The sequence below is a fragment of the Etheostoma cragini genome, chromosome 1 (genome assembly GCF_013103735.1).
Source record: "Etheostoma cragini isolate CJK2018 chromosome 1, CSU_Ecrag_1.0, whole genome shotgun sequence".
NCBI lineage: Eukaryota > Metazoa > Chordata > Actinopteri > Perciformes > Percidae > Etheostoma > Etheostoma cragini.
The window spans coordinates 22,052,126-22,064,499 of record NC_048407.1 but is presented as its reverse complement, the minus strand read 5'-3'; the positions used below and the strand labels follow the sequence as shown (position 1 = coordinate 22,064,499).

At 40.2% G+C, this 12,374-nt stretch overlaps 2 protein-coding genes across 7 annotated transcripts in view; both read left to right on the top strand.

Moving 5' to 3' along the window:
* Positions 1 to 4,194, top strand: part of hipk3b (homeodomain interacting protein kinase 3b) — a 36,070-nt gene extending 31,876 nt beyond the window's left edge. For 4 of the 6 annotated variants that reach the window (XM_034875098.1, XM_034875082.1, XM_034875106.1 and 1 more), the window contains exons 15-17: positions 746 to 797; positions 1,690 to 1,829; positions 3,275 to 4,194. In XM_034875098.1, coding sequence (XP_034730989.1) covers positions 746 to 797; positions 1,690 to 1,829; positions 3,275 to 3,780 — 698 coding nt within the window. In that variant the 3' untranslated portion in view covers positions 3,781 to 4,194. The remainder of the gene's footprint in view (positions 1 to 745; positions 798 to 1,689; positions 1,830 to 3,274) is intronic. The other 2 variants (XM_034875121.1, XM_034875113.1) reach the window with 1 other exon arrangement.
* Positions 4,195 to 9,633: 5,439 nt separating this feature from the next.
* kiaa1549lb (KIAA1549-like b) overlaps positions 9,634 to 12,374 on the top strand; it is a 57,121-nt gene continuing 54,380 nt past the window's right edge. The window contains exon 1 of the mRNA XM_034874502.1: positions 9,634 to 10,422. Coding sequence (XP_034730393.1) covers positions 10,206 to 10,422 — 217 coding nt within the window. The 5' untranslated portion in view covers positions 9,634 to 10,205. The remainder of the gene's footprint in view (positions 10,423 to 12,374) is intronic.

The following is a 12,374-nucleotide window of genomic DNA, read 5'->3' as shown; positions in this document are numbered from 1 at the left end:
AAATCCTTTTTAACCTATACTCAATTGAATACATTACAAGAGAAGATATTTGAAGGTCCAGTGTGTAATGTGTTGAGTTATTGTGTTGCCCGTTCACAAACTTTTTCATGGATATTTACCACCACCATCAATTCAGAATATTCCTACTCTTCTTGTTCTACTTCTTCTCCCAGAAATAGAAAAAGATTTTGAAAAGCGGTGGAACGCTACCGTAGCTGCAATACGTACTTTGAACTGCGTGGCGCGAGCGCGTTGATTAAGATATATGATCTCAGCTCTAGATGGGAGAAATTCCTACACATTGGACCTTTTTAATGTTTGTTTTAACTGAAAAACTTTATATTACGCATTTAATATTCACTCATTTTTAATTTGAGGTCTTCTTTTTCTGTTTCAAAAAAACCAAAGTTGATCAGTTTAAACAATACATATATTGTCTTTGTCGTGTATTCAATTAAATATATGTTGTGAAAGATTTGCAAAGCATTGTATTCTGTTTTTATTTACGTTTTAAACAACGTCCCAACTTCATTGGAATTGGGGTTTATACTTCTGAATGAATGAACTGCTGGAAGAGACCCAGGTTATCTCTAAACCTAAATTGTTTTATGAATAAAGCAGGTGACAGGACACCTTCTCTTCTCCACATTCATTTGCTTTGTCTGATGGTGTCAGGAGAGTAGCAAGTGCATGAGTCGGTCATGCTAGCTCAAAGCAGTCACCACTGCTGCTGTCTGCTCCACAGGTCACATGGCCTGGGATTACGCTGTCTTTGTAGACCACAGAGGTTCTCACAGGTGATTATGGGTGACCTACCCTGAAGTATCTGTTTTGATCTCTGGAGTGGATCTTTGTTTGCTGTCATCACTTCTTGCTCTGGCTCCAGACTGACTCTGAGCACCCCCCCTTATCTGTGTGGAAGTGCACTTTTTAAAGCTACATGAGACATGCGTGATTGACATTGTTTAATGTCCTCTATAAAATATTCAAAACATGGATGTCAAGCAGAGAACATGAACACAATTTCTGGTTGGCCTAAACACATGTTGGATAGACATTTCTTTCTGGTGTTTAAATGAAGTTACGCATGCTGTATGTACGGCTTTATTTACAGCTGTGGTCAGTGGGACATCGCTGTCTTTCTCAGCAATCGAGTACATTTAAAAGCTACCTCTTTATAGGTATTATGAAGTAAAGGGTTTAACTGTAAATCCTCAGAGAAAATCATACAGACTCATATCGGCTTTCATGTCAAAGACATCCCTCCAACCCTCAGCTATTGCAACGAGAGCCCCACATAAAAGGGCACAGCTTGCTATTCTAGTGCAACCAGGTGTATTTATAGCTGACCCCACTATAAACTAGATATACAAGCTTAGTTATCAACTCCTCCCTGATCCCCCCCAAACATATCTATTTATAATCTCCTAGATCATATTCAGAGGACAGATGCCACTATGTTTAAAGGTTTGGACCTGATCAAGCACATCTGAAATCACTCACAATCCCACAAAGCCTCCTGTCGCAAATGTTGCCATTTCTGCAGGTGTAGTTGGTTCCTATCCCTGATTGCATCTTGTCTGCCTTTTGCCTGCTCTTATTTACATTGTGATCTTAATTGTGGGACACCAAATTGTCTGTATTAACACACGCCATTTGCATCTTTCGGTTTCTCCTTCCGTCCCTCAGTCTTAGAGTCTTCGTGCCAGTCCAAAGGGCGAGGCATTCCTGGGCGACAACATCACCACTCCACTCCCCTCCTCAACAGGCCCCAGAAGATCACCCCTGCATTCCAGCCCCAACAACAGCAGCCTATAGGCTTTGGGCAGGTGAGCACATGCAGTCACACGCGTGTATTAGACAATCACAACCACAAGCATACCTAAATATACATAGTTTTATATTTAATTTGTTGAGGGTTGTTGATTGCAAAGAGATATTGGGGACACTTGGCCCATCGATCAAGGAGAATATAGAGTATATGCAATTGTCAAAGATAATTTGTATTTATTTAAGACGGCAAACAACTATATTTAATCTTCATTAAAAAAACAAAATAAAAAAATACAATTGCAGGGATAAAATCAGTTACGCACCACTGATAGTGGTAATACTTTGGACCGGCTGTCCAACTGAACACACAACAACTAGCAGTGTTGTCCCATTTGAAGTCTGATTAAAAACAAAAATTTCCACGTCAAGTCTTTTGTATCCTGCATCTTTCCCTAGTCTGGAATGTTAAGAAGTGCAATTTCTAAAGTGGTTTAGGTGATAAAAAGCATCAGAATTGCACATATTTCTTTTTTTTATAGAAGCAGCCAAGAGCACACTAAAAAGTAAACTTAATTCATTTGTCACAGTAACTTTTGTCCCTAACAAATCTCCCGGCTTTACTCCAAATTCCTCACAGTTGGTGGCTGAACATTTCCAACTGTGTTTAAGGGTGAAGACATTTTGCTGTAATACTACTTACTTAACAGATTGCTAGTAAGACAAAGAGAATGTAAACACTATTGTAATGTTATCCACACAACATTTAGAGGAGGTGAATGTCACGGTTGGTAATGACTGATTAGAGAACCAACACTCATTACATTTACATCCACACCATTATTCAAAATATAACAACATTTCGAATTTGATACATGTCGTGTAAACAGCCTATTTTCGTTTGATATTTCAAATAAGGCTTTTTTTCTTCTTCAGAATGTAGCATTCGACATGTATTCAGCACATTCGGAATTTGCGTCTCAATCTGGGTTTTTACAGCAGTTTACGCCCAGTCAACAGCCTCTTGCCTGTTTATGGCTTATGGTCAGCGCTGTGCGTTGCTATGGTTGCTGTAAGCAAACAAACCAAGCAACATTTTGTAGGACTGCAGACCAGATAAGGAGAAATACAGCTACGTTTAAACATTATCGGATAGACTTGGATATCAACAGGTTTTAGGATATGCGCACACATCGCAATGACAACCTTTCCAAGAAGCTGGTTGAAGGAATAAGAAGGAGGCTTTGTTACAAGAAAACTTTATATTTTGCACGGCTACGTTGTACCAGGTTATTAGTGGAATATTCACTTTCATTAGCCATTTAAAACGCTTAGTCATAACATTGTCTTTTTCGGAATAAGAGCAAAAACCAGAATATTATGTGCATGTAAACGTAGTCCTTGACATGTTAAAATGTGGACACAGCAGCATCTAGTGGCTCATTAAGTCAAAGTCTGTCGATGAAGATGGTGAATCTAATTAGCTAGATATTCTCTCCCTCAGGTGCAGCATTTCGGTTCCTGCCATCAGGAATGGAACTGCAACTTCGCCCATCGGAGACCACAGGCCTATATCCCCCCCACCATACATGGACACACATTCACCCTGTCCCACAGCAGCCCAAACCATACTGCGGGCCCCCACCTTGGGGGCCACCCGCACACCCAGCCCACCTTACTGTCCTACCCCCCGGCTGGTCCTCTGGTCACAGCTGCACCCGTGGCCCACCTCCTGGCTTCCCCTGTAGCCTCCCGTCCCGTCCTCCAGCCCACCTACAGCATCTCCCACCCGGCAGGCATCATGCATCAGGTCACAGTGGGCATCAACCCCCGGCTGCTGCCCTCTCCCACCTTGCACCCCCAGGGCCAATTCAAGCCCCTCTTTACCCCGCACTCCTACATTGCCTCACCCGCCTACGCCAGTTTCCCTCTCAGCCCCACCAAAATAAACCAGTACCCTTACATTTGAGCATGCCTGCCCAGGTACCCGTTATACCACCAGAGGGCTAAGTGAGTAGGGCATCTTAAAACCGCAAACATGGTTTTCATTTCCAAAACCATGGCACAACCACAGAGAAAGCAAGCTATTTTTGGAATCATGTAGACTTGGGTGTAACTGAACTTCAAGCTTTAAGAAAAAAATGAAGAAAAAAAGTGAGTTCCAATGATGTAGATGATTTGGGCAAAAAATAAAAAGGAAATAATGTATGAATGATTGAATGAAAGAATGAATGAATAGTTAAACTCACACTTAATGTGTTTTGCACATTTGATATATATCTTTGCATTGGATCTTCTACGAATACTCCTCAAAACAGGTAAAATAATTGGGGTGGTGTTGAATAGTTAGACTTTGCACCCCTGATCCCAGCTATTTTTCTATATTGCCTTCTTACGTGTGCAAGACACATCCATATTTGTAAAGCCATCCCAGTCTCTAGCTCTAGATCGACAGATGCACATGTTGTCCACAGTGTATGTTGTACTGCGTTTGAAGTATTTGTACCTTTTCGGTGTCTTTTGGTGTTAGCAATGTCTTGTCAATTAACCGATTTTATATAGGGTTGTTCCTCACGCTGCATGTGGTCTTGCATGAGCAAAAATGTAAACGGAAAGATGCATAGACGTTGCTCTTATTGTTTGTGTCACAAGACTCGCTGCATTGTAAAACTGTCCCCAGCCATAGTGCCTTACATATTTGAGGTTGTTAATGTTACTACTTATATAGGACTATATACATGAATATTAATGTACTGGACTGCAGCACTTGAAATTCCAATCAGTCGATGCATCCTATGTGTGAGTATATATATGCACACGTGTATATATCCTAGCATAGTCTGCATGGATGTGATGTATTGCGGATAGCGGTGCTTAACTTTTGGAGTCTGTGTAAATTTCAGTGTGTAGTGCGTTACTTTTCTGTTCTTTCAAGAAGAACAGCATGCTTTGCTGTTGCGAATGCTTACCGTTTCATTAAAAATGTTATTTTTTCCGTTCTCCCTTTTCCCCGAATGAACTAGTGTACAAAGTGCAAGTACTGAGTATTGCTTACTATTTGATAATCACTTTCTATTTAGTAAAACTATTATTACAAACAGTATTTCTACTGTTTGATGAAACTGCAATACAATCTAAATAGTCGTTTCTTTTCTTTTCTTGTCTTTGAATTTTCATTTTGAGTGTTTTCACTTTGTTTCTTAGATGTTTAGAAGTGTGGTGGGCATGGCTTTGATTAGGTAAGGAAAGAAATGCAAATTAATTCATGGTGTGGAATTTTCTAAGCCTGAGCAAACCATGTAGTATTCAATATACACACATATTGGACATATATTATAGAGCTAGACTATTTAGTACAGATGCTTGATAAGGTGTGAGTTAATTGTGTGCAGTTCTCATTTATGCATGTGTGACAAAGTTAACTTTTTCCCTTTACATTATACCATTTGTCAAAGGCTTAAGGCTTATCAGTGTCGACTGCTTATTTTATACATTCCGTCAGGGAGAGGATATATATCATCATTATATATATATATATATATATATATATATATATATATATATATAAATATAAAAATGATGGTAGCACCAGTCTATATATATGTAGATATGCTGTGTGTGCATTTTATCTGTTTGTTTTACTAGTTATGTGTGTCTTTTTTGTCTTTTATTTTTCAAATGAAGTTGCTTGTGCAGCACCAAAGACTGTAATTCATTTCCTGAGCAAGGTAGCTATTATGTTTGCATAGACCTCCATTATACTGTAGTTGTAGAATGGGGTTAAATGAAAAAAACAAAAAAACAATTGTATTTAAAAAAAAAAAAAACGGCCGAGGTTTTGTCTAGCTTATTGGGCAATTAATAAGTCGTATCATTTCTTTCTTGAATGTATCATAGATAAGCTGCTATATGATGATTGCCACTTCGATAGCTGTGAAATTAGGTGATATCTGAGTTCAAACCCAGCGTTGCTATTTTTGTATAGGTCCCTAATTATCTGAAATGGAAGTGGTTTTGATTTTTGTGTTTTGCGTTCATATTTTGAGTGTCATTGTAACTACTGTATTGCTGATGATGAACATTAGTTGCATTTGTTGTTTCTCGGGGTGTGTGTGTGTGTGTGTGTGTTTTTGCATCAGTATTTTATCCTTATTAACGTTTCGGGCTCATCACTGCATATAAATGATGTATCGATATAACTTAATTTTTGTATGTTTTCATATCGACGTTTTGTATGCATCTAAAGCTGTAGCTTGCAGGATTGATTTAACTTTTTCATTGTACGTATATACGATGTACTACCAGTACTCTTTTGTGTGAAATGAGCACTGTGAGATGCCAGAAAAAAAATCCATTATGTTCATTGAAAAGCTTCTGTAATGTTTCCACCAATTACACACAAACACACTCGCCACTAAGCACTTGTACAGGGTTAGGCTTGTAAGGGTTTGGGGTGATTAGACGGTGTCCAAAAAATAAATTTAGCCCAATGTTTCTTTTTCAAAATAATGTTTTACAACTTGTTTTCTGGATTAATTGATTTTTAACAACCATTAATCTCAACCTGTTTAACTGTTCAAAAACTGTTCAATGTTATACCTGGCTAGAATATCAGTTTGTTATTCTAAACTGCCTTGTGTTCAGATCGCGCCCCCCTTTATGAGTGTCTCATATCAAAATGATATGTTGTCAACGCAAAACTGTGGCCATTGTTATGTGTTCCTTACTGAAATTGACAGTGTGAGCAGCACTGTGTATGTGCCTTGAGCTTCAGAAAGTGAGAATTGAAAGTGAGAAAAGGTGTTGATTCCTCACCTCTTATTTAAGGAGAAAGGCATATAATCCACTAAGAGCCTGTTACCATATAAAGTTGACAGTCTTTCAACGGCCACACGACCAAGAATTTAAAACAAACACGCAAAATAGGACTTCAACCCAGTGTCATTCCCGGGAGATGTACTCCTCCGATCAGCTTGTAGACACAACCGAGGACATGTACATGGTGGTGGTGCTCCTCTTGTTTCAGATAGCCGCCACCAAAGCCTCTCTGTGAAAACACACACAATAAATCACACATACACATTGAATGATACAACACTCAACGATCTTTGGATAGTCACTCCGGCTAAACAGCAGATGCAATACTTTACATTGTACGGTCATTGCACCACCAAGTGTTCTTAGATATTCTCCATGCTTTACATTTCCTTGCATGTACACTTAAGTTGTTTCACTTAGTCTGCCTAGAAGATGTCTGCTAGTGCAGCTTTTCGTCGTGCAAGTTGAGGCTGAGTGGGAGTAAGCAGAGCCCAGTTAACAACACTGGTCTTTTTAAAAGAAAAACAAATCAGAGCGGCCGTACGTTATATCTGGTCTTGATGTTGATCTGTGTCCTGGATGGAAACCGCTCTGGCAAGGAGATTATTGTGGTTTTTCTGCACAATGAGTCATGAGTGCAATACTCCACGTGGTCGTATGATTTGTAGACTTTTCTTTTTTTTCTCACCTGTATGCTTTACGGATCGTATCAAGTATCGTTTTGTGAAAGAAAGCGTATGGCGACAAGGCATGACTTTAGCAGATTAGTGCTCAAAATAGTTCCCCAATAATAAGCATGTGAAATGTAATCTGTGTTTTGATTCCTCCAAAGGTATTCACCAGCAATGCGCCTGCATAACCTCTCCCATACTTGTTAGGAAAAGACGAGAGAAATCTTAAAACTTTTTAATTTTCCACACGATTGACACCTTAGTTTTATGGATACTTTTTTTTTTTTTTAAGGTTTCATGTAACATTTAACAGAATTGATTTGTAAAATTACTACTATTAAAGTTGTCACTTTGATATCAGAAATCCTCTGCTGCAGTATTATCCTTTAGAGATGTTTAATTTAGGGTCTGTATTAGTCTAACTGTACTACTGTGTTACTCTTTGATTTCATTTTGAGTTTTGTTTTACTTAAGCTCTTATTTTCCTGGTCATCTATCAATTTCAGAGTTAATCACACTGCAAGTTATGGGATCATCTGTTTAGATTGCTCATCAGATAGACTTGATTATGAAATCTGAACTGTTACTGTTTTAATACGTGTAGATTTTTTTGTGGCTTTGTTTTTGTTTAATTTAGCTTTTCTATTTTGTGCTACACTAGTTTGCCATGTAGCAATTGCACTGTGCAATATTTACAGTATGAGGACTGGGAAAACTAACTATGGATGTGATGTCTCTTTACAGTTCGCGATAGTGTTTCCTCTCTAGTTCTCAGTGATTTAGGTGTGACCAAGCCTTCTCTACTTTGTCACATTAAGCGGGTTTTCCAGGTGACTCTTTTGGTGAGTGTCAAAATAAGACTTTATGGTGTATTATTGTTAAGATTCACTTTGAATTAAAAAAAATCTATTGATGCAGCTCTTTTTGACTTGTTTTTTGACTTATCCACCCCCCAACGCCCCCCCCCCCCCATCATTTTCTTCATTCAGGTGCTTTTCTTGTACTGATATCTAGCTGATCATATTGCTCGACCACTAGTGTTGTCCAAATGAAGCTTTGTGAAGCATTTTCTATATTTTCTGAGCGTAGTAGATGGCGCTGTCTGTTCAACAAAGGATTGAAAGCACACTGAATTCACATTCCTTGAGCCTTTTTCTTTAAACCACTTTGTATTTGTTGATCCATCTAGTTGGGTCAACAAATACAACTACTGCTTCATGAAGCTTCATTTGGGCTTCACTATTGTCCACCACATTATCAAACAGTGACTGGCACATCATACTCAATAATGTGAGAGGACCTGCAACTGATGATTCTTTTATTGATCGCATTGGTCAGAATTTTAGGGGTTTCAGAGCCAATTAGTGCCCTACTATAAATAGGAACCAATCTTTGGTTCCTCGGGTGCAACCCGGAAGCACATACAGTTGGTGGCACACACACCCGGACACATGCACAGCAACACCACATAAGCATACATAAAAACAGTAATTTGTCTGGACTATTAACTTATGTCATGGAAATAAATAGAACCAATGGTGTTAATTGCAAATATGACTTGAACTTTCATTGATCAAAAAAGGTAAAAAGTGATTTAATTACTCTGCCTGTGGAAAGGCACCTCAGGGTCTTGAAGCATGGGCTCAGCCTCTACAAGGGGTTTATTGATCAAGTGGCCAAGGTGACAACTTCAAATTCCTTGTTTTGTCTGACCAAAGGTTTAACACTTTTTTTTATTAATTAGTACAGGACAGTTTGTATTAATTGAGTAGGTATCATAAAAAGTTATCAAAATAATTGTGGATCCATATTCTGTCATCAAATAATGGATAATTGACTTTTCAGCTCCACTGGAAAGTAAATGGAAATTGTAACATTTCATGACACTGTTCCATTATACCTGTATGTGCAAACTACATCTGCTGATGAAGATAATTTGATATGATCCAAAGCTCCAGAACAGCTGCAACATCGACTTTATGGCGAGAGCTCAAATCAGCAATACAAGGACTTCACTGTTCACCCTAAATTCCATGCTAAATAAAACAAAAGTAGGCTAGGCCCATATAATTACTGACCAAGTTAGGCTATTATTGTTTATAATAATGTGATAGGCTACATGATAGCTACACTTAAAGTCAATATTATTGTAAAGGGTGTGTTTTATGGTGAGTTCTTGTCAAAAGGGGTTTTGCTTTATTGTCGATCAGCCAGTATCGTTTTTCTGAGTCTGTGCCGCCATCTTGTGGTGGTCAGGAAGTACAACAGTCGTCAGTTACAGTGTTTCCGGATGCAGCGATTAGCCTACTGTATCCCTGAGAACCAGGACGCGAGTGTATGCTACACAGGCTATTTGTTATTGGGGTTAAAGTAAAAACTATAAAGTCACTATTTTTGAACATCCATCCACCGTAGCTATGCGTGTAAAAGTCTTAACAGTAGCCAGCTTCATGTGGAGTTACGTGTCTGGCTTATTTCACCCAGCAGAGGTCGTCCTACGGACTGCTCTCTTTGACTTTCTCCCGACTAATAACAGCAGAGAGGCTAATTTGCTCAGGTTGACCAGAGGGGTGTTATACTTAAAGGCAGTAACCCAGCAGCTTCCATTGCCTAACATGTGTAGCTAAACGGCCCCCGAGCACACCCAAATGTGTGTCATCCATCCGGAGCAGGTCTGTATACGGCAGTTTACCGCCAACAGCTAAATGTCAAACCTTGGGCATGATGTGCGCGCCTCCCTGCGCCACTCGGTGATGATGGGTGGACCGAGCGGAGCGGAGCGATAGGGCGCATTTCTTAATTTCCCTTCAACGCCGCGTACCCCCCTCCCTCCCCAGCCCTGGACACTACGACGAGACCGCGGGACCGCTTTGTTTCCCGTTCACGCACGAGGATTGATCCAATGTATTATTTACGACCGAAACTTCAGCAACTTATCCACTGGATATGGCTCCCGGTTTGAGGAGTGGACGGACAGGTCACCCCAATGTGGTGGGAGCCGGCGGAGCGGACCCCGGTGGGCGCTCGCCGCGAAGGACGGATGCCGGAGAAGAGGGGAGGTGTTTGAGGGCCAGGTGGCGAGTCAGACCAGTGGGGATGCTTGGAAACTGCCTGCTGTATGTGGGCATGCTTTTACTTGTCCGGTGCGCTATGGCCGCAGAGGGTAAGCACACTGCCGAACCACACACATGCTGATGTATTGCATTCTAACCTGTGTCATATCTAGTGTACACTGGGAGTGACGTCTGTTGCAAGCAGTTGGAACACATTGGGTGGAAAATTGGTGATTTGTTTCACACATGTAGTGGTTTTTAATCAGCACATTCATGCTGCTGGGTGCATGCTTCACATACACGATGTATGGATAGCTCAATCTCATTTTTAGGAAAGCCCCCTATTGCTCTGTATGCTGTGACATGCAGTATTGCATTGCAATTTGCGCAGTCAGGGAGAATGTCCAAAGGCTATTATTCAGGATACATTCCCGCTACTGACCGCACTGACATCATATGTGGTGTGAGAGAAGGTGTTGATTATGGCCTGGACAGGGTTTGCTTGTACGTGATGTAACTCTCTGCCACCTACTAATCTTTCCACCTAACGCCAGCCAACTCGTTTGTCTCTGATCAGATTGCACTGCACATACCTTGAAACCTCTGCAGCTGAACTCATTATGAGCTATCTCCATCTCAACTTCGTCTTGCATCTGAACTTCACTTCCCCTTTGTTCTGCAATACGCATTTCATGTTGTATGCATTCCAAAGAAAGAGGTTATTATTAAACGTTATTATTGTGTGTAATGAGCTTAAGGGAGTTTCATTTACTCGGAATGCAGTGCAGTCACAGGACGGTCAGTGTTTCAGAGCATCTGGGTCAGCACTAATGACTCACAGGCTACTATAGCCCACTGGAGGTCTCCGGGTCTCTGGCGGCATTAGAGGCAGCTGGGGTAGGTAATGTTGGGCAACATAGCATGCCCTTCAACCATGAACGCTTTAAGAAAAGGCTGCAAAAGGCAATTAGTCTTTGCACGTGCACTGATTTGGCTGCATCACCATTTTTTTCTGTCATGTGACTATTTATGCCACCTCAGTCTGGATGGCTTTAAAATAGCACAAAACAAGATGTTCTGTGCAAATGTTAAGTGTGTATATATCTAACAGTACCTCCCGTCTGCAAACTGTGATGTAGTGGCTGTAGTCTCACCTCTGCTGATGCACTGCTACAGTAGCAGAGTCTCCTCCTCCTGCTCCCTCCTCCTCTTCACAGTCAGCACATCCATTCTTAAACACATGAGACCGGCAGCAGCATCAGCACCTGAGCTATACAGTACATATTTAGGGAAAGAGAAATACTTTGTGTTCACCTAAAGTTTATATACGTCAGATTCTAGGGACAAGAAACTAGCACTTAGTAGTCTTTTGTGTTTTGTAGTTTACTGAACAAGGAATGTTGTAGTCGGTGGCCTTTTACTCGTTTACTGAATGTTTACAATGGTCTGTATGTTGTCTTTTTAGTAGTGTTGACTGGTTTGAAACATGAAGGATGTACGACTAGCTCCAAAAAATGACCCTGGGTTTGTAACAGTCATTGTGTATCTTTGTGTGTATCTGGTAAGGTAGTTAGTAACTGGGCACACAGGGACCTCTGTCCTCTCTTTAAATTCATTTCTATATATGGTTTAGTCATGATTTGAATCTAATTTTTTAAGGTTTGGCTTATTCTTATATCTCCTCCTTCCATGGGTCCTTGTGGATCTTTAATTGGATACATTATTCAGTAAATTAGGGATGCAACCATCCTGATGCGCTGGATCGGTACGGCCACAGAAACTGACCTCATTAAATGGATCAGGTATCGGCCAAGATGTGACTGATGCACAATAAAGACTTCTTTGTCAACGCCTTTATAAAAGTATGGGTTTCCTCCATCAGGGTCACTGATGGCCTCATATTACCTTATGTAAAACAAAAATCCAATGAGTCCAAGCAGTAAGTTTTTTTAATAGGGAAAAAGAAAGCAGTGGTATTGACTTGATAATCAGCCTTAAAAATAAAGATAATGATAACCAGAAGGCCTTCTGATATTCATGATACATCACAATATGCCATTGG